General features: G+C 36.6%; 2 protein-coding genes across 6 annotated transcripts in view; one reads left to right on the forward strand and one right to left on the reverse strand.

Annotated features, from left to right (window-relative positions):
- The window catches only part of PIGF (phosphatidylinositol glycan anchor biosynthesis class F), a 41,558-nt gene extending 17,543 nt beyond the window's left edge, over window positions 1-24,015 (forward strand). For 2 of the 4 annotated variants that reach the window (XM_009237345.3, XM_054547591.2), the window contains exons 5-6: window positions 12,687-12,795; window positions 23,709-24,015. In XM_009237345.3, coding sequence (XP_009235620.1) covers window positions 12,687-12,795; window positions 23,709-23,822 — 223 coding nt within the window. In that variant the 3' untranslated portion in view covers window positions 23,823-24,015. Of the gene's footprint in view, window positions 1-12,686; window positions 12,796-13,346; window positions 13,470-23,708 lie in introns of all 4 variants that reach the window. The other 2 variants (XR_008522148.2, XM_063713707.1) reach the window with 2 other exon arrangements.
- The window catches only part of RHOQ (ras homolog family member Q), a 37,105-nt gene continuing 32,409 nt past the window's right edge, over window positions 22,182-26,877 (reverse strand). For both annotated transcript variants that reach the window (XM_063713706.1, XM_002812061.6), the window contains one exon: window positions 22,182-24,372. In XM_063713706.1, coding sequence (XP_063569776.1) covers window positions 24,217-24,372 — 156 coding nt within the window. In that variant the 3' untranslated portion in view covers window positions 22,182-24,216. The remainder of the gene's footprint in view (window positions 24,373-26,877) is intronic.

The raw sequence follows: 26,877 nt of genomic DNA on the forward strand, positions 1-26,877 counted from the left end.
CCTGAGTTCTAGCTTGATTGCACTGTGATCTGAGAGACAGTTTGTTACAATTTCTGTTCTTTTACATTTATTGAGGAGAGCTTTACTTCCAAGTATATGGTCAATTTTGGAATAGGTGTGGTGTGGTGCTGAAAAAAATGTATATTCTGTTGATTTGGGGTGGAGAGTTCTGTAGATGTCTATTAGGTCCGCTTGGTGCAGAGCTGAGTTCAATTCCTGGGTATCCTTGTTGACTTTCTGTCTCGTTGATCTGTCTAATGTTGATAGTGGGGTGTTAAAGTCTCCCATTATTAATGTGTGGGAGTCTAAGTCTCTTTGTAGGTCACTCAGGACTTGCTTTATGAATCTGGGTGCTCCTGTATTGGGTGCATATATATTTAGGATAGTTAGCTCTTCTTGTTGAATTAATCCCTTTACCATTATATAATGGCCTTCTTTGTCTCTTTTGATCTTTGTTGGTTTAAAGTCTGTTTTATCAGAGACTAGGATTGCAACCCCTGCCTTTTTTTGTTTTCCATTTGCTTGGTAGATCTTCCTCCATCCTTTTATTTTGAGCCTATGTGTGTCTCTGCACATGAGATGGGTTTCCTGAATACAGCACACTGATGGGTCTTGAGTCTTTATCCAGTTTGCCAGTCTGTGTCTTTTAATTGGAGCATTTAGTCCATTTACATTTAAAGTTAATATTGTTATGTGTGAATTTGATCCTGTCATTATGATGTTAGCTGGATATTTTGCTCGTTAGTTGATGCAGTCTCTTCCTAGTCTCGATGTTCTTTACATTTCGGTATGATTTTGCAGTGGCTGGTACCGGTTGTGCCTTTCCATGTTTAGCGCTTCCTTCAGGAGCTCTTTTAGGGCAGGCCTGGTGGTGACAAAATCTCTCAGCATTTGCTTGTCTGTAAAGTATTTTATTTCTCCTTCACTTATGAAGCTTAGTTTGGCAGGATATGAAATTCTGGGTTGAAAATTCTTTTCTTTAAGAATGTTGAATATTGGCCCCCACTCTCTTCTGGCTTGTAGGGTTTCTGCCGAGAGATCCGCTGTTAGTCTGATGGGCTTCCCTTTGATGGTAACCCGACCTTTCTCTCTGGCTGCCCTTAACATTTTTTCCTTCATTTCAACTTTGGTGAATCTGACAATTATGTGTCTTGGAGTTGCTCTTCTCGAGGAGTATCTTTGTGGCGTTCTCTGTATTTCCTGAATCTGAATGTTGGCCTGCCTTGCTAGATTGGGGAAGTTCTCCTGGATAATATCCTGCAGAGTGTTTTCCAACTTGTTTCCATTCTCCCCGTCATTTTCAGGTACACCAATCAGACGTAGATTTGGTCTTTTCACATAGTCCCACATTTCTTGGAGGCTTTGCTCATTTCTTTTTATTCTTTTTTTCTCTAAACTTCCCTTCTCGCTTCATTTCATTCATTTCATCTTCCAGGGCTGATACCCTTTCTTCCATTTGATCGCATCGGCTCCTGAGGCTTCTGCATTCTTCACGTAGTTCTCGAGCCTTGGTTTTCAGCTCCATCAGCTCCTTTAAGCACTTCTCTGTATTGGTTATTCTAGTTATACATTCTTCTAAATTTTTTTCAAAGTTTTCAACTTCTTTGCCTTTGGTTTGAATATCCTCCCGTAGCTCGGAGTAATTTGATCGTCTGAAGCCTTCTTCTCTCAGCTCGTCAAAGTCATTCTCCGTCCAGCTTTGTTCCGTTGCTGGTGAGGAACTGCGTTCCTTTGGAGGAGGAGAGGTACTCTGGTTTTTAGAGTTTCCAGCTTTTCTGCTCTGTTTTTTCCCCATCTTTGTGGTTTTATCTACTTTTGGTCTTTGATGATGGTGATGTACAGATGGGTTTTTGGTGTGGATGTCCTTTCTGTTAGTTTTCCTTCTAACAGACAGAACCCTCAGCTGCAGGTCTGTTGGAGTACCTGGCCGGCCGTGTGAGGTGTCAGTCTGCCCCTGCTGGGGGGTGCCTCCCAGTTAGGCTGCTCGGGGGTCAGGGGTCAGGGACCCACTTGAGGCAGTCAGCCCGTTCTCAGATCTCCAGCTGCGTGCTGGGAGAACCACTGCTCTCCTCACAGCTGTCAGACAGGGACATTTTCACAACTTTAATTTCAAAGAATTCTATTATTATTCAAGGAGATTGTACAAAATACATGAATAATACATGCTTTTTCCTACTCAATAATAATTTAGAACAGAAATTAAAATTTCAATTTGAAGTTCTTATGCTGTAGTTCTAATTAATAAAAAGTATTTAAAATACCTTGAAGTGTCAACTGAAGATTTTAGAGCTTTAAATATTTTTATCATTCATCCTGTATTTTAATATGTAAAACACAGTGGAGTTTTGTGTGTATTTTTTTTAACTTAAAGACAGCCCTTTTAGTATTATTAAAATATGAATAATTCAGATGTTCAGTGTGAACAGGGTAATTTTGAATTGGCATGACATCTCAATTAGTGTTGAATCAGTATAAATGTTGTATAATATTTTTAAGTGAAATAAGTTTATATACTAGTTTTTAATGTATTTATTTGCATGTTTGTAGAAAACTTACGTTGAACAGATGATAGTCATGTGAAGACAGAGAACACCAAAGCTTTGAGGTTGTGAACTGTATGGGAACTACATCCTACAAGTTAAGGATCAATTCTGATAGTATTGAGATTTTATTCATAACTAAAAGACACTATTTTAACAGGATTTCTCCTTACAGTAAATGTTAAGTTACTCCAGGAAAACAAAACAAAAGAATACTATTATAAAGAAACTTGGAAGTAGACAAGTCATTTGGTTTCTTAAAATATTCTGCCAACTTCTTATTGGTATACTTATTAAATAATATACTCAGTTTGTACTAATTTAATTCAGTTATTACATTGGCATTAAAATTATTTTGTTTTTGTTTTTTTCATTTGCAGATTTTCTTATAAAGGAAAGTAATAATCTGACTACCATACACCCGTGTAGTTCATTGAAACTTGCTTTTTGACATATCAGTTCTTTTATGCTGTTATTTGAATGTTTAAGTTAGAACCTGGTCACTTTTGTTGAACTAGATAGATTCCTGAATAGTACTAAACAAAAATCTTGCCAAGAGTAGTAATCTAGCCAAGGTGAAAACATTCAATAAGACCTATTTGTGTAGACAAAGATAACAGGCCTCTTTTTGTCATCTTTGTATTGAAATAGATTTTATATTGAAGCAATCACTGTGGACACTAAGAGTGAAAATATAGTGAATGACCAAAGATTTACTCATATAAAAAGTAGGTAATTTAGTATAAATATGGGCAAAAAATTCAGTGGCAAAGAGGCATTTGTTTTAATATTCAGTGGGGAAGGAAAACATTTATATTAGAATTTTGTAAAATACCTTTAGCCACTAGGAGGAGTTGTACAGTGTCTCTTTTTTAGATGAAGAGACTAGCAGCAGTTCAAAAAATTAAATCTATTTAAACAAACACTATTTTGATGACAGTGTATTTAAACCGTGAGTGTTTACTATGAACTACCTTCAGGTGCCTGATACAGTGTCTGGCAAGTAGTAGGCACTCAAAATGGCCTGTTTACTTCAATTAATATTTGATGTAATGAATTCCAGTGGAGTCAAATAATTTGGACAAGTACTTGGAGCACAGTGTCATGAAGGTTGGTCTGTAACATTGCTTTAGTCACTTTTTAAGTTTGTTCACAGGGGAGCCATTTATTTATTCTGAGCCCTATTGACTGTGCATATATTCCTTAACTTTGAAAAAATTAGCCAATAACTATAGAATTCAAATAGCTTTATTATGGAAACTTATAAAATGAGAGTACATCAATGTCAGTGATGCTAGAAATTAGCTAATACCTATTTTATTCTTTTTACCTTATTTATTACAAAATAATGTATATAAATGTTTGTAGTAAAAATTCAAACAGAAAAATATAGAAAGTTAAAGATCCTAGTAATGCTATCATGGAAGCAATGAACAACTACTAGCAGATTTTATATGTTCTTTTAATTTTGTATTATATATATATAATTTTAAAACAAAATAGTTAAAGTAGTCATGGCTTTATAACTTTTTTCCCACTAATGTGTTATGAACATCGTTATCTGTGTGTGTGTATAATCTACCTCTTCTTGCATAGTATTCTTAGCTAGTATATCTCTGTAAGTAACATAAAACTTCAGCTTATATTGGTTTGAATAATAAGGAAACTGATTATGTCACATAATGGAAATTGGATGGTTCTAGATACAGATAGTCATGGTATGGCTGTGCTTCTTAGTGATTCTCGTTGTTATTATCCTTAGGCTGGTAGTGGGATGGCAGCAGCTTCTCTTCCTTGAGTTTTCCTAATCATTGGGGAACAGAATGGGATCATCAGTATTTAATTAATTAGTCTAATCATCAGGGTTGAGATGAATGTTGAGCAATTAATCATCATTACAAGTATTCCATGTACCATGATTTATTTAACTAATTTCCTATTAAGGTTTATTATCAAATTTTTGTGATAATAAATAATGTTGTTAGGTATATCTTTGTACCATATAATTTTGTATACTTGTGCAAAGGTTTTTGTAGATTAGATTACTTGAGTAACATTCCTAGATCAAAGGAAGTTGATAGACACTGTCAAACTAAAGTTCTAATTTGAAGAATATGTATATACCCCCATACATATTCCTACCAATAGAGTGTAGGTTTCCCTGACTCCCCATCAGGCCTCTTTACCTCTTATCAATCTACCAGGGCTGCTACCTACAGGGATCTGCCAAGGGGGCAGACTGTGCACTATAGTAGCTTCATCTGATTTCTAAGAGGAGGCATAAGCCTTGGCCATGAATTTTTAAGTCTGATTTATAGAACCACCATTTATTAAATTTCAGTGGAATATTACTAACTGAATCACAGAGATAGCATTTATCTTACCCAGCCTCCCTGCCTCCATTCTCTTTCCTGCCTCATGTTACAGAAAACTCAGTAGAAAATAACATCCAGTCCTCAAAAGGCAGCTTCAAGACAGGGAAAATTGGGGCTAGTTAAGATAGGACATGTGCCCATGTGAAGTGTGAGCAAGAGAAAAGAAATGGCATGACAACCCTAAAAATGCACTATAGAAGAAGGAAAAAGGGCATGCAGAAGATGAAGAATCTGGCCTGAAAGAAAATGCTACCCTAGAAGCAAAAATAAACAAAAAAACCTCCACACAGTTTACCATGAAAAATAGTACTAAGGATATGAATTGAATAAATTAAGAGCAAAGATGAGATCATGAAACAAAATGACGTGGAGAAGAAGATTGCAGAATTAGTGAAATAAATTGAGAATGCAAAGGTCACTATTACAGGACATAAACTAAAAATATCAAGAAAGAGACAAATTAGAAAGTCAGGGTTTAGCATGGAAGAAAGGTTTGAGCTAATCAAAATGAATGAGGGGTAGGGAGGGGGTTGGGAAGAACAAAGCATTTAGAGAAGATGTGATAAATATAGAGGAGAAACGAAAGAGATGCAAACATAAGACTAGTTAGTGCCTCTAAAATACCCAGCAAAAAATGATTCAAAGATATGATAGAAGACAGTTTCCACAAATGAGGGGATTCTCTAGTTTGTACATTAAAGGGACTCACTATATCAAGGAAATAATTGAATGAATTGGGGTTGTAGAACAATGTAAATAAAAACTAATACAAGCAATGGAAGTTGAACAGTGCAGGGAGGAGAAGTGAAGAAAATATAATTGTACCCTTCATATCCCCAGCTATTCTGGCTGTCCCCAGATACTGAGCCTGTTGGGTACAACCTCTTTGGGGAATAAGTTTTAAATGAAATCCTACATCTCAAACCATGAGTCCCCACCTTACATCTAGCCCCTTTCTCCTGGTTGGCCCAAAAAGTACTGGGAGCCAGGCCTGTACCATCTAGGCAGAATATTGAAATATTTCTTTCGAGGGAAAATGGTACTGACATTTTGGGATTCTCTAAAGGAAAGTCAGGTTCCTACCCCGTCCCTAGTTCTGCGCATCCCCGTGCTTGAATTATCTTACTTATTCATTGTAAGCATCCAGTCAGCTGTTTTAGTGTTTCATTTTGTTGTTGCTGTTGTTTAAAAATAGTGTTATTGAGATATAACCGTATACCATAGAATTCACTCAAAGTGTATAATTCAGTGGTTTTTAGTATAGGCACAGTTTTACAGCCATTGCCACAATGTAATTTTGGGACATTTCACCACGTCAAAAAGAAGCTATAACTGTTAGCAGTCATCCCCTATTCCCACTCTTCTCTCCATGGCCCAGGCAACCACTACAGGAGTGTCCAATCTTTGGGCTTCTCTGGGCCGCATTGGAAGGAAAGAATTGTCTTGAGCCACACATGCAATACATCACTCACGATAGCTGATAAGCTAAAAAAAAAAAAAAAAAAAAAAAAAAATTGTGAGAAAAAAATCTCATAATGTTTTAAGAAAGTTTATGAATTTGTGTTGGGCCACATTCAAAGCCATCCTGGGCCACATGTGGCCTATGGGCCGTGGATTAGAGAAGCTTACACTAATATATTTTCTATCTCTGTAGATTTGCCTAATCTGGACATTACATACGTGGTGTTTTAAGTAGAATGAGAAGTGAAGAATCACCAGATATTTGAGGAATACCTCAAATAAAATCCAGAAATGAAAACAACAAAAAAGAAACTCATAAACTTTGCTTTATGATTCCATTTATATGAAATGTCCAGAATAGACAAATCCAGAGAGACAGAAAGTAGCTTAGTGGTTGCCTAGGGCTGGGAGGAAGGAGAAATGGAGAGTGATTGGTAATGGTTAAAGAGTCTGGGGATGATGAAAATGTTCTAAGACTTACAGTGGTGGTGGCTGCACGACTCTGTGAATATACTAAAAACCATTGATTTGTGTACTTGAAATTAGTGAATTGTATGGCTAGAAAGGATTTATGGCAGTATATAAAGACAGAAGATAACTTAAAAACGTACTTTTTTTTTTTTTTAAGTTTACCATAAAAGGTGAACAGGAGGCAGTCAAAATGAATATTCAGAGAACAAGAAAACTTTTGGGAACTAAAAATACTCAACAGAAGTAGAGACAAAAGTTGAAAAGATTCCCTAGTCAAACAAAAAGGTAAAGATTGCAAAATGAATTAAAAGATAAAAGCAGAAATTAGTTCAAAATAATAGTATTCCTAGCAAAAGAGTAAGGGAAAAATTCTTAAGTGATCTGATCAAACAAGGTCTTTAGGTAGAAGACAATTTTAAGAACCAGAATACCTGAGATTTTAGATTAAGAAGGCCCATATATTTTCAGCATAGTGGATGAAAAAACACTTTAAAAAACATTTTTGTGAAACTTTTGATAACCAGGAATAAAGAGATCATTCTAAAAGTTTCTAGAGAATGAGAGAAACATGATACCTACAAAGGATGGGAAACCAGAATGGCATTGAAGTCTCAAGTGGGAATCAGAAAACAGTGGAGCAGTGCCTTCCAAATTCTGAGGCAGGGCCAGGCGCTGTGGCTCACGCCTATAATCCCAGCACTTTGGGAGGCCGAGGTGGGTGGATCACTTGAGGTCAGGAGTTCGAGACCAGCCTGGCCAACAAGGTGAAACCCCATCTCTACTAAAAATACAAAAATTAGCTGGGCATGTTGATGGGTGCCTGTAATCCCAGCAACTCAGCAGGCTGAGGCAGGAGAATCGCTTGAGCGCAGGAGGCAGACGTTGCAGTAAGCCAAGATCGCGCCACTGCACTACAGCCTGGTTGACAGAGTGAGATTTCGTCTCAAAAAAAATAACAACAACAAAAAAAACCCCACAAATTCTGAAGCAGAATGATTCCCAAAAATTACAGTAAAGTCATTTTCAGACTTAAAACATCTCTAAGAATCTATTTTCCATGTACCCTTTCTCAGGAATCTATGGAAGGAGGTACTGAAAAAGAAAATTCCTTTTTCAGGAATCTATTGAAAGAGGTGCTTAAAAACAAAAGAAAAAGGAACATAGATGGAGGAAGTCTTGGAATTTAGGAAACAGCAGATCCAAAAGAACTGAGAGAGGCAAAGGGAATTCACAAGATGCTCGTGAAGGGACCCCACAGCACAGCAGTTGTGCAGCAGTCCTAGGTGGTTCCAAAAAGATGGAAGGAGCAGGGAGAAGAGATCAAGCATTTAGAGATACTACTAAGCTTCTGTGGAATATTTGAAGATTATTTAATGACAGGTACATAAGCAAATGGGGGGGGGGGGAAGAGGTAGTCCTTAACATCCATGGACAATTAAAGATTATATTTATTATGAGAAAAGAAATGTATAATTGTGGTTTACTGTGTGGTTCACTGTGATTAGCAGTTTTATAATCATCATAACGTAGACATTACTATTGATTCAGTTGAAAGGAGGAGATGTTACCATTGTAGAAGAGACATGAGTCAGGGAGAAATGTGTATGCGGAGGTAGGCAGCTTGTAGGTAAAAGGTGCTAAATCTTCTCCCATAGAAGAAGGCAGAAAGTAAGTTAATCTTAAAAAATCTATACTTAATTTATGTTTTTTTTTTTTTTTTAAATTTGAGGTAAATAGAAGAAACAGCAAAAAGAGTTGAAAATATCTGCCTTGGAGCAGACATCAGGAGTGGGGAGGGATGGAAGAGGAGACTACTATTTTTATTATTAGTTTAATTGTACTCCTTCACTTTAAAGATGTCACATATATTATTTTGATAAATATGAAATTTTTACTTTAAAAAGACAGGCTATAGAGCTTTTCTATTTTTAAAAATAGATCTCGGTTCCCTTTTTTCTACATTTATTATATGTAGGATCATAAACACTTGGCTACCACAAAATAGAGGGCAACCTCTTAGATGATCATACTTTTTATTTTAATAAACATAAGATGGCCACAAGTGTGCTGGAACCACGAAAAATGTGAAGGCATGGATCTTGCCTCTTAGCCCAAGGAACTTAGAGCTTAGAGGTTAGAAAGATACATACATCAATCTTTTTTTTTTTTTTTTCTTTTTTTTGAGACGGGATCTCGCTCTGTTGCCAGGCTGGAGTATAATGGCGTGGTCTCGGCTCACGGCAACCTCCATCTCCTGGGTTCAAGCAATTCTCCAGTCTCAGCCTCCCGAGTAGCTGGGATTACAGGTGCCTGATGCTGCGCCCAGCTAATTTTTTGTATTTTTAGTAGAGACAGGGTTTCACCATGTTGGCCAGGCTGGTCTTGAACTCCTGACCTTGTGATCCGCCCGCCTCTGCATCCTGAAGTGTTGGGATTTCAGGCGAGAGCCATTGCGCCCAGCCACATAAATCTTATTGAAACATCTCTGATTGTAAAGTTGCCTTGGTTAAAAACCTTCATGGTTCCTTAGTTTGACATTTAAGAATTTTCTAAAATCCTAACCCTAAATCTATCACCATGATACCATTTCACACCAATTATGATGACTGTAATAAAAAAAAGATAATGACAAGTGTCAGGAGGGTGTGGAAAAATTGGAATCCTCATACACTGCTGGTGGGAATATAACATGGTTCAGCCACTTTGGAAGAGTCTGGTAGTTAGTTCCTCAAGGGATTAAATATGAGTTTCCACAGGACCCAACAATTCCACTCCTAGGTGTAATCCCAAGAGAGATGAAAACATACGCTCACACAGAAACTTGTGCATAAATGTTCATAGCAACATTATTCATAATAACCAAAAAGCAGAAGCAACCCAAATATCCATCAGCTGTTGAATAGATAAAATGTGGAATATCCATTGAAGGGAATATGATTGAGCCATAAAAAGGAGTGAAATATTGATACATGCTACAACATGGATGAACCTTGAAAACATTATGCTAGGAAGAAGAAGCCAGTCACACATGCTTTATGATTCCATTTATATGAAATGTCCAGAACAGGCAAATCCGGAGAGACAGAAAGTAGCTTAGTGGTTGCCTAGGGCTGGGAGGAAAGAGAAATGGAGAGTGATTGGTAATGGTTAAAGAGTCTGGGGATGATGAAAATGTTCTAAAACTTACAGTGGTGGTGGCTGCACGACTCTGTGAATGAGTATACTAAAAACCATTGATTTGTATGCTTGAAATTAGTGAATTGTATGGCTAGAAAGGATTTTCTAGGATAATTTTTGGCTCTACTCAATAAAGCTGTTTTAAAAAATCCTAACTGTGGAGACCAGCCTGACCAAAATGGTGAAACCCCATCTCTACTAAAAAAAAATACAAAAAATTAGCCAGGTGTGGTGGCAGGCACCTATAATCCCCGCTATTCGGGAGGCTGAGGCAGGAGAATCCCTTGAATCCGGGAGGCGGACGTTGCAATGAGCCCAGGTTGCGCCATTGCATTCCAGCCTGGGCAACAAGAGTGAAACTCCATCTCAAAAAAAAAAAAAAAAAAAAAAATGGGTGGGGGCCGGGCGCAGTGGCTCATACCTGTAATCCCAGCACTTTGGGAGGCCGAGGCTGGCGCATCACAAAGTCAGGAGTTCGAGACCAGCCTGGGCAACGTGGTGAAACCCGTCTCTACTAAAAATACAAAAATTAGCCTGGTGTGATGGCACACACCTGTAATCCCAGCTACTCAGGAATCTGAGGCAGAAGAATGGCTTGAACCCGGGAGGCGGAGGTTGCGGTGAGCTGAGATCACTCTATTACACTCCAGCCTGGGCAACAAGAGCAAAAACTCCGTCTCAAAAAAAAAAAAAAAAAAAATCCTAACTCTGCCCTACTTTTCCAGCCTTATTTCTTGTTCTTCCACTTGGCCTCTAGCAATCTGACTTACGTTCTCTTGTCTGCAGTGCAGCTCTTTCTCCAGTCCTCCAGTTTAAGACCTAGTGCTACCTGTTCTTTCCAATCCAGCTGAACTTCCTGCTGTTGCATAAAATAGAAAAAGTGAATTCTTCCCAACAGAAAATAATCTCTGCTCTCAACCTCTACCACACCTTATGTTTCCAGGCACATCACTTTATATATTACAGTACAGAGGAGGTGTGTGTTAAGTTGAAGCTTTGTCATCATTGTCAGCCACATGTAGTCGAAAATTGCCCTAGAAAATCCTTTAAATTGCTTGAACAGTACAATTCCCTTTACATTGAACTTGGCCAGTTTTTCCTTCCAACATTGGAACAGATCTCTGTTCTATTGAATGCTAGTTGAAAAAGCTGACTTATATTTATAGGTGTTATATGAAATAAAAAAGAATAATAAAGCCCTACAAATAGTACAAATTTGGATATGTGTGATTGGCTCCAGCCCATTCTTAGCCCTGCTTCTCAATGGAAACAAGCTAAGGCTCTATCTTGTGTAGTTGGGGAGTATGAGATGGAGGATGATAGAGGGATTGGTTTGTGAACTGACTTGTCGTCATTTGGGACTTTTAAAATTCAGTGTATATTTTGTGTACATTCAGTGTAATAATTGGCCTGTTTCTAATTAAATAAATCATCTAACAAAACTAATGTTTTCCCCCGTACTATCTAGAAGAGGCTACTTTTCATTAACTTCACAGTAACTTCACCTTGCAATTTAAACAATTGAATATTTGGACCCTACTTATTGCATTGCAGTGGGCTTTTACCTGACTGTAACCAGACTCCTGTTCTACATGATGAAGTGTTCACACTATGAGGGCCAGGCTGAAACTAACACCTACTAAGAGAATGGCAGAATTAAGTCTTTCCACCTTTACACTCTCAGATGTGCACTTAGTAAATAGGAACGGTAGGCAAAATCACCAGATCTTTTGAAATATTTTGTTCTTGTTCTCTGCCTGTTTCTTGCCAAGTAAATTGGTTTGTACAAATGAAATGTGCTGTAAGAAAGACTAGTTGAGGCTGGGTGCAGTGGCTCATGCTGTAATCCCAACACTTTGGGAGGCCGAGGTGGGCAGATCACAAGGTTAGGAGTTCGAGACCAGCCTGGCCAATGCAGTGAAACCCCATCTCTACTAAAAGTACAAAAATTAGCTGGGCATGGTGGTGCACACTTGTAATCCCAGCTACTCAGGAGTCTGAGGCAGGAGAATTGCTTGAACCCGGGAGGCGGAGGTTGCAGTGAGCCGAGATCACTCCATTGCACTCCAGCCTGGGCAACAGAGTGAGACTCCGTCTGAAAAAAAAAAAAAAAAAGAAAGACTGGTTGAATAAATGATGCATCATCCATACAATGGAATACTGTTACAGCTGTTACCAAGGAAAAACAAGCAAAACTCGGTTTATAACATGATGCATCTGAGTTTTGTTTTGAAGAAATATACATATGTACGTGTGTATTTATGCAATGTACATGTATCCTTCAAAACAAAATTATGTGTGTACTTGTGCCTGTATAAAATATTTCTGGAAGAATATGTGATAATTTGGTAATAGCAGTTGCCTGTGGGGAAAGGAACCAGGAGTTGATGATGGGGTGGAAGACTTAGCTGTTTCTACAAATGCTCTTTAGCATGGTTTGACTCCTACTGCGTCTGTATATTACCTTTCCAATGGAAAACATTTATATCTTCTTACCAATTAACTATTAATAGTTCATGGTAAATATTTATATGTCATTTTGAGATTTTCATTTTAAATTAGCAGAAAATATATGTATACTGATCATGTGTGCTAGTGCTTGTTGGATTCTCCAGCAGCTCATGTATATACCACCAACGATGTACCAATTTGTGTTTCACAGAGTTACATCCATATGGGAGAATAGTCTCCAGATCACTACAATTTCTAGTTTTGTAGGAGCATGGCTTGGAGCACTTCCTATTCCACTGGATTGGGAAAGACCATGGCAGGTTGGTTTCAGTTACTTAAAGCAACAAAATAAATGTTTGTACAATGATAGTAAAACTGATGAAGCAAACTACTATGTATATGTAAATTGTTTTGTTGTTCAATTAAGTAGGGATACCACTTCTATCAGTCACTGTAATCTGGGCAGCTTCTTAATGGGGACTGTCCAGTGCCACAGGTATCTAGGTAGTCCTGGTTTTATCTTCTAGCACTATTTTTTGCACATGTGTAGATGAATAAACAAGCTTATTTTGTGATTGTATATAGGCGGTTTGTTTATTGTTTTTAAAAAAAAGACAGGTTCTCACTCTCTTGCCCAGGCTGTCCTCTAATGCTTGGGCCTAAACGATCCTCCTGCCTCAGCCTCCCAAGTGGCCAGGACTACAGGTGTGTGCCACTGAGCCCAGCCAGTATAGGAATTTTTAAAAACTAGGTTAATAGCTGCAGAAATGTCCTATTTTCAACTTTGATATTTATTGCCCTTGTGGTCTTATATTCATATCTTCTGAACTTGATTGATGGCCAAATTGAATGTTCATCTTGAAATTTTTAGAAGCAGATAGCAAGGTAATTTTTGCAGCCGCGGCCTGTGTTATCAAGAAAGCTCACAAACATCAGATTTTTCGTCTTGTATCGCAATAAGATAAAGCTGATATGCTAGGTAAAGCACTGTGAGGTAAGTGCCTTTTTATACCCACTTTACAGATGAGGAAACTGACACCTAGAGGGTATGTAACATTCCCAAGGTCACTGAACCTACAGTGATGACTGTATCTTTATCTTAATATTAATGACTTTGTAGTATGCCATTATATACTTTATAACTTATTTAACAAATTCACTATTGATCATTTAGATTATTGCCAGTATTTTATGATAATAAACACTGCTGTGATAAAATCTTTGAATCTATAGCTTCATGAATTTTTCTGATTAGTTTCATAGAGTAATTACTCCCCAAAAGAATTATGGTATTAAAAAATAAATGTGCTTTCTTTTTCCAACATGAAGATATTTTTTTTCTGATCACAAAGATAATGTATATTTATTTAGAAAATTTAAGCAATATTAGTAATTCTAAGGAAGAAAGTAAAAATTACTTTCCTCCCCAACCACCCAGAGGAAACCTCCATTTGTTTTTGGTGATAATTTTTGCAGCTATCTCTCTCTATGCCTGTAACTATAATATTCATGTTATTTTTAATCTGCTTTTTCCCCTCAGCAGTATATTATGGAGCTCATTCTATGTCAATGAAAACTTACATATATGTAATCTTCGATTATTTGTGTAAAATATTGTACCAGTTTTTTATTAAAGAACACTTAGGTCATTTCCTATTTTACTATTATTAATATTTTATTATCAAATATGGTCATTATCATACTTAAACATACATCTTTGAATGTTTGTCCAATTTTCTCTGTAGGGTAAAGTCCTAGCTAATGAATTGATGAATTAAATCTTTGATACATACCTCATTTGCCAAATGTGGGATCCAGATTGTGTGCTCTGCACATAACTGCCTACCTTTAGCTCCATTCTTTGTGCTTTCAGTTCGATGTCGTGTCTCCCCGAAAGTCAAATTGTTGTTTCATGTTTAATAAGTCTGGTAGGTTTGCCCTTCCCTGTTTTAACTCTTCATCACTATATTAGAGAAATCCTTGGAGGTTTGGGGTGTGTATCGTCACAGATTCCCATCCCAAGTTTTTGGTGCTAGTAAAGGTTTCTTAAGTTGACATCTTATAGAAGTCATCCATACTTGATGTCATTCAACAGTGTCAGTGATTTCTAAATTGGAGGACAATCAAAATCATTGAAAAGTATACACAGAAAATTGTTTGAAACTGTGTAGATTCATTACTGTCAAGTAATGCAATTAAATCTAAATAGAAAGTATTGATAAAGTACTATGGGACATCAACTTTAATGAGTTGGTAAGATAATATATAATAAACGTATCATTTTGTATATGATGCAATATATTAGGGTGTAAAGGTTTGATATATTACACATAATTTAAGTCTTTTCTGTTTACAAGACAGTGCAGAAGTAGAAACTGAACTAAGGGGAATGAATATATGTGCTTTATAAAATATGTGTTTAGGTTTGCTTAGAAAATATATATCTTAACTATTTACAGTTCAATCACCCATTTTGAGATTGTTCAGGCTTTTAGCTGATGACCCATTTTTCTACCACAGTGCTTGTTAACAGTAAGGATGAACTAGATCCAAATTGATGGTATTACTTTTTAAATTAATGTAAAGTTTCCATTTGAATTACTGACTTTTTAAAAAGATTTTCTAGCTAGCTGGAAATTAATTTAATTTTAAATCTAATTTAAATACATAACAAGTGTTGGTTTCCATTAAGAGCGTTTCATTCAGCTGGAATATTACTGGCCGTGTAATTATCTTTACTATTGGGTTGTTTTTAGAATATTCCAAGTTAATGACCCACGTATTCACTGTAAACCTTTTAAATTATTAAGTGTATTGTTGAGGGAATGATAGAATTGATGTATAATTAAAAATCTTTTATTCATATAGCACTCATCTGCCCCTTGCCCTTTTAGCAGTTATTTACTAATAAACTAAAGAAATGAGGTTTTTTTTTTCACTTTTTATTTCCAGCAAACAAGGTTGGTTGTTTTTTTGTCATTGCTATTTTTTAATAATTCTAACTCCACAGAACAGCATTTCCCAGAGAAGCAATAAATGAGATAAGGGAATATGGCATTTTCTAAAAGTGGAGATGTTGTTAGAGCAAAATTTCATGAGAAGACAATACAGTGTACACTTTATTATCTAAAATAGAACATGTATTAAGAAGAGATTCTTGTTCTGTGTTCCTTGTAGCCCAATACCGATTTGATCTGTTTGTGATAAAGCAAGCTTTTCTGGATTGTGTTCTGGTTTTGTTTATATTCCAGTGAGAGAAACAGGAATATCTGGTTAAGCAATTATACCTTTAAAAACACACACATGCATGCACACACACACAATACCCCACAAAATCTACTACATGTTTTAATTCAGTTTTCTTTACTTTGAACTCAAATCATTGCATAACATTCCTGAGGCCAAGCATAAGATTATAGTGATGTGGATTCTGTAATGAGCTGTTTCAAGCATATTTTTATGTTTAAAATAATTTCTTCATTAAATGACTGGAAAGGCCCACTGAAAATATGTGATCTCAATGAAAAAGTTTTTTAACTTAGTATAAATCTTAAGTGATTTTAAATAATGGCAAGTGATGAAAGATTAAGCATCTTTATAGTTGGAGGAAGCCTTTCTTTTGTAGAAGGCAGCAAGGGGATGTGATTAAAGAGAATACGGTAGGGTAGCTACCCATTATACTGTTGGTCATCTTTGTTGTTGTTTTAATATTTGAAAGTCATCTTCTTGCCTCTCCCTTAATTATTTGCCTTAAAATCTCAGCAAGAAAACAAATGTTTGAATTTCCCATAATCCAGATAGCCTTTTTCAACTTCTAGAGAAAGCTTATAGTTGCTGACAAAATAAATATTTGGACTACAGAAAACCTTTGTATTTTATAATTTGATTCTTTATCTGCTGTAACTAAATAGCTAATCAATAAGTATTTGTTGTTATTACTGTATGCAAAGCATATGTTCTGTGTAAGTAAGTACAACAGATACTTAAATACACCCAGGACTGGAATTTTATTATTTAATAATTCAGATTTGAACTGTGATTTAGATTTAATATGCTGTAACTATTTCATAGAATATGTAGCTATGAGGTTTTTCATCTGGAAAATGTCTTATCAAAACATGGCTAGTATTTCATGTTATAAAAAATTAGTGGAAGGTTAAGAAATATTGTTGGTTATTCTGAGCACAGGAAATTGACCATGAGGTTTTTAAACTCACATGTTTTATTCATGGGTAGGCAGGTAACACGATGATTAGGAGTCCTGGCATCAGATTACTGGGTTGAAATCCTGGCTCTGTCACTTGCTAGTGAGGATGAAATAATAAAATCCCTCTAAAATACCTAGCTCAGCACCTGACATGTGGTTATTACTTAATTAATGTTACAGGCATTTGTGACCTACAAAAGACATAGTTTAATGACTATATTTTTAGCCTTCAAAAATGCAAATTCCATTATTTTTTTGAGTTCTCATATATTAGAGAATATGTTAATTGTCTCAGTTTGTTGTTTTATTTTTTCTGCCCAGCAGTCTTTCAGTTGGTAGAGTGGACTGTTAATTTATCTATTTCTCTGGTATTTAGTTATGCCAATTTAGGGTATTTGGATTTCACATAATTTTCAATACTGTCTGACATTTCAGATGACAGTAGAAAGAAAACGTAGCATTTGTAGATCTCTCCATGTACCCTGCATGGGGCTTAGCACTGTCAAACGAGTAACTTAATCCTGACAACCGTAGTGCAAGGTAGGTTTTACTCCCATTTTATACACTAGAAAGTCCAAGTGTGAGAGGGGAGGAGTACACATCTTGCTTAGCATTACTCAGGTGGGAAGAGGGAGACTTAAGATTCACATGAGAGGCCCACTGCACCATGATTCTTTTCATTGCTGGAGACTAAAACATGGCTTTTCTTTTTAAAAAGTGGTCATAGCTTAGGTCTCTTTGGAATAGCTAAAGTACTTATTATATTTCATTTCTTTCCCCACATTGTTTTCATTAAATGCCTTGACCATTGTGGTGGTGTCTGTATTTTAGGCCGTAATTTATTTGTAGGAGAATAGTTAAAGCTAATATGCAATGCTTTTGTCCCTAACAAATCCACACATGCCTTTAAACTATGGACTTCAGTGCTACAATCTTTAAAAAGATTTGAACCAAATAATCAAGTCTCTTCTAGGATGCTTATTTCTTATGAAGGTAAAAAGGAAAATTGATATAAAGTATTTTAAATAACTGAATTCAGAGATTTTGAATTTTAGACACCTGAGATTGTCTTTGAAACAATTTAAAGTTGTTTTAAAATATTTGTACTTATTCCCATCAGACACCAGATAAATGAGGCATTGTTGTATTTAAAAATTTTCTGGGGTTTTTTTTTCAGTTTTACCAGATTAGAAATTTAGTATTTGTGAAATATGTATATTCATTTCCTAAAGTCACAGATGCCACAGATAATTCTTTCATAAGTTGAAACTAGGAATCATAGGATTATAACTACATGAATTACTGCAAAATGCTGGAGGGAGATTAAAACTAAGATTATGGATTTGACTGATTGAAGAGCTGCAGGTTTTTACGTTAATTGGTATTTCCATTACCAAAGGGATGATACTGTGTTTTAGACCAAAATAAAATACTCATTTATATGAATATGGTTTATATGTTTCAAGCATGAGAAAAATGTGTTAACACTTAACTGGCATGAAATGGTTCTGGATTTAAAAGGCATGTTCATTGTAGGGTAATCATGTTGATAATGCTCTGCTAACAGGACTTTCATGTGAGAGAGAATAATGCTGGCCAAGTTAACTCATTTGCATGAGTTGTGACCAGGACCTTTTAGTGTCATTTTGACAAGAATTCCAGATCAGGAACTACACACCCCTTTGCAAATAACTCTTCCTAAAGTAGTATTCTTAGTCACAGGAGAGTGTATACGTGGATGAGTGCAGATTTTTAACTAGAGAAATGTATCCCAATGAATAGATTCATTTGTGCATGTATTCCTGTATCAGACAATAACATTTACTTTAGGAATATCTGGAAAAACATACTGTTCAAGACCAATTTTGGAGGAGAATATAAATGATTATTTATAACCAGTAGGTCAGCAGGCTTTGAAAGATGAACTCTCTCAGTCATGCAAATGCAAATTTGTGATAAGCACAATCTACAAAACAAACATATTGAAAAGTAGCTCATGAGAGATTAAGAACTGGATTTTATCTTCCTTTTTATCTCGAGAGAGACAGTGATCCTAATGGTTGTGAGTTGTTGTAAATGTCTGTAGGTGTTCTGATTTGCAGATAGGTCAGTTTCTCCATGTTATCTGTGACAGTGTAAATCTCCCCCAAAATTATAAGTAATATTTATTATATTGGAACACATTTTTAAGAATTTATACTAAAATGTATCCAAAATTAAATAATTTAATCTTACTTTACACCTTTAACTGCTGGGTTAAGGTAGGGGCTCAATAAATAGTTTCGAATGAATGGAGTCATTCATATGCGCCTTTAAAAATTAACACAAATGCCTACCAATGATTAGTTTAAAACCACTATCTGTACTTAAAATTTTGTTTCTTAAAATTTATGAAAAATGACAGCAGCAGAGAATCATTCCTCCTTCTGAGGTGAGGCTACAGATGGTTAACATAATGCCAGTATGTTGTACAGCTCCTGAATTTGCTCTTGTAACAGACATTTCACATGAAGAACAGCATGTATTAAAGATAATTGCTTTATGGCTGGGCGTGGTGGCTCACGCCTGTAATCCCAGCACTTTGGGAGGCTGAGGCGGGCGGATCACGAGGTCAGGAGATCGAGACCATCCTGGCTAACACATTGAAACCCTGTCTCTACTAAAAATACAAAAAAATTAGCCGGGCGTGGTGGCAGGCACCTGTAGTCCCAGCTACTCGGGAGGCTGAGGCAGGAGAATAGCATGAACCTGGGGGGCGGAGCTTGCAGTGAGCCGAGATTGTGCCACTGCACTCCAGCCTGGGCAACAGAGCAAGACTCCGTCTCAAAAACAAAACAAAACAACACAAAACAAAAAGATGATTGCTTTACAAGGGTAAGGAATAGTTCCTACCACTTCCTACCACACAGTATAACATATTACTCATGAACTATTCGTTTTAAACTGCCGGTTCTACTTATTACCTAGTAGTGTCAGTGACCAAAGAAATACTGTTTGTGTAAGTTTAATTTTTTTCAAGTTAAAACATGTAATATACAGAATACTGGTACATGGTACCTTATAGCTTTCATGACAAATTTTAAGAGATTACTTCAGCCCTGCGTTTTAAGTATAGTAGGTACTTCTGTCCCTGTTCTGTAGATGGGGAAACTGAGGCTCAGATGTTAAAATGAGCTGGCCAAAGTCACTTAACATCTGATGTATCACTAATTTTTTAAATAGATTTTTCTTCTTCCTGGTAATTTTAATAATTTTACCCACTTGAGTTGTAATATATTTGATTATACACCATAGGTTGTGTCTTCTATTTACTGGCTTAAAAAAAATGTAAATTTATAAAAAATGCTCACTGCCTTGCCCAGGCTGGCCTCCAGTGCTTGGGCCCTTGTCATTTTGGTGGCAAACACTTGTGAATGACTTCCTTTACATGAATGTCTTTGTTCTATTTTCTTTAAACAAAATAATTATATAAAGCCATCTCAGATTACCATAATTTGGAGAAATCTTTATAGCGATGCGGCTGAATTATGTGTTTAATAGATACCACTTTTAAAAAAAATCCTATTTGTGGCATGAAGAACGTTGAATAGAAACATGTCTGTATGTGAGATAAGGAAATAGTTTTAAAGGAAAACCTTAGGATCTAATTATGAAAATACCTGATTAAGCTAGGATTTACAAATGAATTCTGTTGCCATAGTGTAGTTTAAAAATTTTTAGAATAATTAAAATCAGTAGGAAATTGCTTGAAGAATAGTTCTTAGTGGGCAGCCTCCCTCCTTTTGCTGTTCCCTATTTTGATAATCTATTTTGATCTTCAAAAATCATGAAAACTGCCCTTAAAGAAATTATCTTTTAAAAAAATGACAGTGTTACATTAAGAAATGCTTATTTCAGGAAAGCCAAGCAGGTACTTTTGTAAGTACAAAGCCTGACCCATCATTAACAGTCCTCAAAGCCAGTCCACATTTTAATTTGCTCATGGCATGCCCTTCTTGATTTACATAACATGAATAACCAAGTGTTCCAAGCCGTAACCCTTCATTAGACAAAATTTTTTAACATTTCATTTTTGACATTCTGTTGGAGGTGAGGTGTGGCAGCTGTTTAAAGAATGTGCATGGTGGTATGTATGTGTTTGAGAACAAAGAGCCATACTGAAATTACAAAATGATTAAAATACAATTTAGTAACCCAAATTGGAATCCAGCTAGGATTCATGAGGGATTACTATTCTCCCTATACTTTAACAGTGAGCTTTTTTAACAGAGTATAGGGACTCATACCTTGCCAATGATTAGTAGACTCTCAGCATAAACAGAGGAAAGAGTATTATCCTAAATGTTTACATAGGGTAGTAAATGAAAACTACTAAGGTAAAAAGTTCAGTGCTTTACGTAGATAGTAAACTATGCATAGTATTTTATTTGTAACCCCATGTGTTAAGAAGCGACACTGTTAAAGTAACAATCATTTAAAAGTAACAACCAACAAACTGGTATTTAATTTGGTATTTTAAATAGTTAAAAATCAAATGGAAACAGTGTCTAAAGTCACTAAGATAATTCATAACAAAACCCATTAATCCAAGCTCTACTTATTGTAAATAGAATTCACCATGAGCTAACCTAAAATGTACCTGTGGAGATAAAACAAGAGTGTAAGTTAGCAAAGTATTAAATAAAATTTCAGGGAGCCCCTAAATTTATTTTTAAGAACTTTAGAACTAATTCTCTATATGCAAATACTGATTAACTCAAATATCTTGTAAGTTCATTCATACATGGCCTTATTTGAGGCAGTGTATTTGTATTCACTAGCAAAATTCATGTCAGTAAAATATTTTTGAAGCAGTTTATTTCCCAGATATTTCACTAGTTTGAAATAGTCATTTTAGTGATTAGTCTGAATTTCTATTGAAGCCTAAGCTTTTAATGAAGACATGCTTCTGAAAATAAGGCAGTTTTTCTCTAGTCTGCTTATGAGTAGAAAACAAATCTTTGGTTTTTAGTTAAAGTGACAGGAAGGATTTTTGCAAAAAGAAAGACTAAAGAACCAAAGCAATTAAAAAGCTCTTGATAAGCAATAGGGAACTCCAAACCCATTAAGGTCAGTAGAGTACCTAAGGCACCTCAGCTTCAGATATGACAGTCATCTTTGCTTAAGTTCTGATAATCTATATACATGATTTTTACCATCTTGAGAATGTGAAACTGAAAAGGTAACATCCAACGATTACTGTGAATAAGAAAATTATTGTGATAAATGGGAGAGACGTTGGAGATCTCTGTTCTACCTCCCATATTTATGAGGAAACCAAAGCCCAGTCAAGAAACAGGTGACACCAGTTTTTGTCGACAAATTCCTAATCTGTTTCTGTTAGGGCAGGACAAATTCTAGACTTCTAACTTTGAATTAGTAAACCAAGTGTGAAGGGTTTCAGAGATATGAATTGGAGCCCCCTTCCCCCCCAAAAAAAATCCTCATAAATCCCCAAAGGCAAGTTGGAAATGTATAATAGTTTACTGTTGTAATTCGTTTATACCATGTGTTGGACAACTTAGCTAATATGTTAATTGATTTATACAATTCCTTTCAATTTTATCTAAAAATAGCAGACCAAAATTAAATAAGAAAGTTACATAAGATTCCATTTGAGCATACATAAGGCCATGATACTTTAATGTGAACCACCATTTCTTGGAAGAAAGAAGACATCCAAATGTCCGATTCAGAGAGAAAGTTCCTGGCCAGTCATCCAGTAGACTCTCTCCACTCTTCAATGGGAAGGTGATGCTTATATTTTAAAAAATCTCTACAAAGCTCACATACAACAAGACAGTACATCCTAGATTTGTGACTGATATGAGCATTTAAGGCTGTCATTTTCAAGTATAAAAGTTTAGTGTTCCATTACCCAATCTGTGCAGTAGACATAGCTATAAGCTCAAGTCATGTGAATTAACAGAAGCCCACCAAAGACATTTAAAAAATTATAATTTAGGCAACAGCAAGTTTAAATGTAGGAAAGGCTAGAAAAAAATGTGTACATGAGATTGTTTCTCTAAAATGCATTAGGTTGTTCACAATGAAGCTTTGTCTAACACCATTATCTGATGCATGGCATATGCAATAAGGCAGATCCACAGCAGACCAAACAAGGAAGCTGAATTAGGTAATAGAACTAGTAATTAAGATGGTTCACCTCTAACACAGTTCTGTGGCCTGTTCCCCCTGGAGAAAGATTAGAAATGGCTCCAGTGTACCAAATAAGCTTCACAGAAGAACACGAAAATTTTTCTCCAACAACTTTTTTTTTTTTTTTTTTTTTTTTTTTTTAAGCAGAGCCTTTCACTTAGGGACCAACTGCTTGTAGATGAAATAAATCAACATTAATTACTTCTAGCCTAATGTAATATGGCTGGAGAAAATGGGTCTCTGGAAGCTGGTATTTTGTTTAACTTACATTCTAGGTGTGTATATAAGTTGTTGCTCTATAACTTCTGCTGTGGTTCCAACATCTATATCTGAAAGGTGGAAGCAGCTGCTCTGTTACAATTTTCATGTAACATGCTTGGATTCTAGGTCTTTCCTCTTTAACACAACTTAAAGAAAGTTTCTTGTGGTTTGGTCAGCATACACACTTCTCATTTCATTTGATGTACACAGCCAAAGTGGGAATTAAAAAAAAAATTACCAACTAGTTCAGAGTGCTAAATTGAGTCCAGCATTATGGCAAAGTCTGACCCAAAATTTTAATTTGTAATTTTAGCATGTGTCTCATGCACTTTGGGGAGCGTCAAACTAAATCTACAATTGCCAGAAGCCTTGTTACAGTTTAATGCACATTAACTAAAATGTGTACATTTTTAGTGTTCATGATAAATGCAGTTATGACCTTATTACACTTTTGGCATTCTTTAAGAAAGCACATTAAGCTTTAATATAGAAATATTTAGGTTACACTTGTGCTCAAGTAATAATAAAACATTTGTTCTTTTTTGATCTCATACATTCTCTCCTCAGGTATGGCCCATCTCCTGTACGCTTGGAGCGACCTTTGGCTACGTGGCTGGCCTTGTTATTTCACCACTCTGGATATACTGGAATAGAAAGCAACTTACATACAAGAACAATTAACTGGAGCAAAGGGAGATATTTCTTTGTGCAGATTCTGTAAGGGCTGTGCAGAAATATGTATGGTCAAAGCCAAGCAGTTCCATTTACAGCTCTGTTTTTTATGTAGTTACAACACGATGTGATTGTAGCTTTTTAAACTATGAAACCCCTGAGAGATTGTACCTTCTAGTTGAAATAAAGTATTTATAATAGATTGTGGCTTCAGATGCTGCTTACTGCTTCTTAAACCTTTAAGGAACATTCTTAATACACTTTATAGAATTCTGAGGACAGGTTTTGTTTTCTTTCAAGTTTTGAACTGCTTCATTACCTATAAAAGGTCTGGGTATAGCTGTAGCATTTCATTTGCTTTCTGAGAGAAATGGACAGTTTCCTTGGCCACTGAAGATGTTTCTCACGTAATTAAACAACAGTTTATACATCTTGATCCTATTCTTTTTTTTACAGTGTGTTTCTTTGGAGTTAAAATGGCTATGATAGCCTCATCAAAAACAGTCTTCAATCCCTTCTGGGTTAAAGCTGAACATTCCACATAGCAGCATGCTCCTATCTGGGAGGGAGAAAAAAAATCACAAATATATAAAATCATATTTATACAATTGGCATGACATAAACACATCATTATAAAGAAAATTATAAAATACAGCTATGCAAAAAGAATACATTCATCATCCATGTTCATAACCCCAGAGGAGATTTTAAAATACTAGTATATGTCCTTCCAGACTTTCTATGAAAAATTATTTCATTCACCACATATTTACTGGGTATCTACTATATGTCAAGCACTGTTTAGGTCCTGGGGATATGTCAGTGAACTGAACGGAAGAGCAGAGTCCCTGCTGTGTGGCGTCCACATGTGCTGACATCCGCTGGGTGAGAGGCACAGGGGAGGGAATACAGAGCAGATGGTGGCAAATGCTGTGGGGAAAAAGCAGAGTGAGGGAGGCGGGGAGTGCTGAGGACAATGGTAGTGGGGGTCCGAGGAGGCTTCTCAATGGGGAAGTTTGAGCAGTGAGGGATACCTAGGGGAAGAGCTCCAGGCAGATAGATCCTGATGCAGGAGCATGCCTGGAGCAGTCAAGGAACAGGATCACACTGAGGATGTGGTATTTGAGCAGAGACCTGAAAAGAGTGAAAGAATGAATCACGTCCATAGGGAAGAACATTCCAGGCAGAGGGAGCAGCAAACGTACAAAGGTTCTCAGGTAGAACTTTGAGGGAACAGCAAGGAGACCAGGAAGCCTGGGGAACAACGAGTAAGGCAGAGAGGGAACAGAGGCTTGTAGGCCACAGTGTGGAATTTGGCGTTTAGTCTGAGCTGGGGACCCACTGGAGGATTCTGAGCAGAGCAGTGACATGATTGCGCTTACATTTTGAAGACTTACCCTGGCTGCTGTGTTGAGAACAGATGATCATGGGGCATAGACAGAAGCAGAAAGGTGAGTTGGAAGCTATTCCAGTAAAGCAGGCCAGAGATGGAGGAGGCCTGAACCAGGTAATAGAGGGAAGAGATAGAAAAAAGTGTCTGGATTCTGGATATGTTCTGAAGGTATGTTGTGCCAAAGGCTAGATGTGTGGTATGAGAGAAAGAGCAAGGTTAAGTATGACTTCAGGGCTTTTTTTTTTTTTTTTTTTGAGACAGTTTCACTCTTATTGCCCAGGCTGGAGTACAATGGTTCGATCTCGGCTCACCACAACCTCTGCCTTCCGGGTTCAAGCGGTTCTGCCTCAACTTCCTGACTAGCTGGGATTACAGGCATGTGCCACCACACCCAGCTAATTTTGTATTAGTAGAGATGGGGTTTCTCCATGTTGGTCAGGCTGGTCTCCAACTCCCAACCTCAGGTGATTCTGCCCGCCTCGGGCTCCCAAAGTGCTAGGATTACAGGCGTGAGCCACTGCACCCAGCTGAGGGCTTTTGACCTGAGTAACTGGGATGACAGGCTTGGAGGGTAAAAGAAGAATCTTAGACATGTTAATTTTGAGATACTCAGCCACCTAGGATGGACTTGTTGAGTAAACAGCTGGATAACCAAATTGAGAATTTAGGAAAGCGGTCCAGGCTGGAGATGGAAATCTAGGAATCTTTGGTTATAGACTGTAGAAGCTACAAGACTGACAGAAGCTCATTTAGGCCTAGGGAGTGTAGCTATAGAAGAAGACATCCACAAAGCTGAGTGCTCATCCCTGGGGCCCTCCAACCAGGGACCAAGGAGGTAAAGAGATGGAACAGAGTCCAATGACAGGGGAGAAAAACCAAGAGAGTCCAAGTGAAGAGAGTTTCAGGAAGGACGCAACTTTGCCAAATACTGATGAGTCTAGGAATGAGATCATACTGTTTTGCAACTACTTTTTTCCCTTTAACTACATAATAAATATGAAATCTTAACAGATAGTATGAAGTTTTAATAGATGCAGGGAATTTTTGCCATAAACAATTCAGCATCTTTGTAGCTCTAAGTACATCCCTAATAATTTATTTTATTATTAAATATTATAAGTGGACAAATTATAATTTTATATATGAGGTACAAAGCAATATTTTCTCTATATATACATACACACACACAAGTGAAATGATTAAATCAACATAATTAACATCTATCACCTTAAATACTCATCATTTTGTGTGGTGAGAACATTTAAAATTTACTCTTGTAGCAATTTTGAAATATGCTGTCCACCTTTATTTATTTATTTATTTATTTATTTATTTATTTATTTATTTTGAGACAGGGTCTCACTCTGTCATCCAGGCTGGAGTGCAATGGCACTGTCTTGGCTCACTGCAACTTCCACCTCCTGGGCTCAAGTGATCCTCCTTCCTCAGCCCCCCAAGTAGCTGGGACTACAGATATGTGCCACCATGCCTGGCTAATTTTTTTTTTTTTTTTTTTTGGTAGAGATGGGGTTTCACCATGTTGCCCAGGCTGGTCTCAAATTCCTGGGCTCAAATGATCTACCCACCTCCGCCTTCCAAAGTGCTGGGATTACAGGTGTGAGCCACCGCGCCCAGCACCACCGTTACTAACTGTAGTACCATGTTGTGCAG

Source organism: Pongo abelii, chromosome 12, assembly GCF_028885655.2.
Source record: "Pongo abelii isolate AG06213 chromosome 12, NHGRI_mPonAbe1-v2.0_pri, whole genome shotgun sequence".
Classification (NCBI taxonomy): Eukaryota; Metazoa; Chordata; class Mammalia; order Primates; family Hominidae; genus Pongo; species Pongo abelii.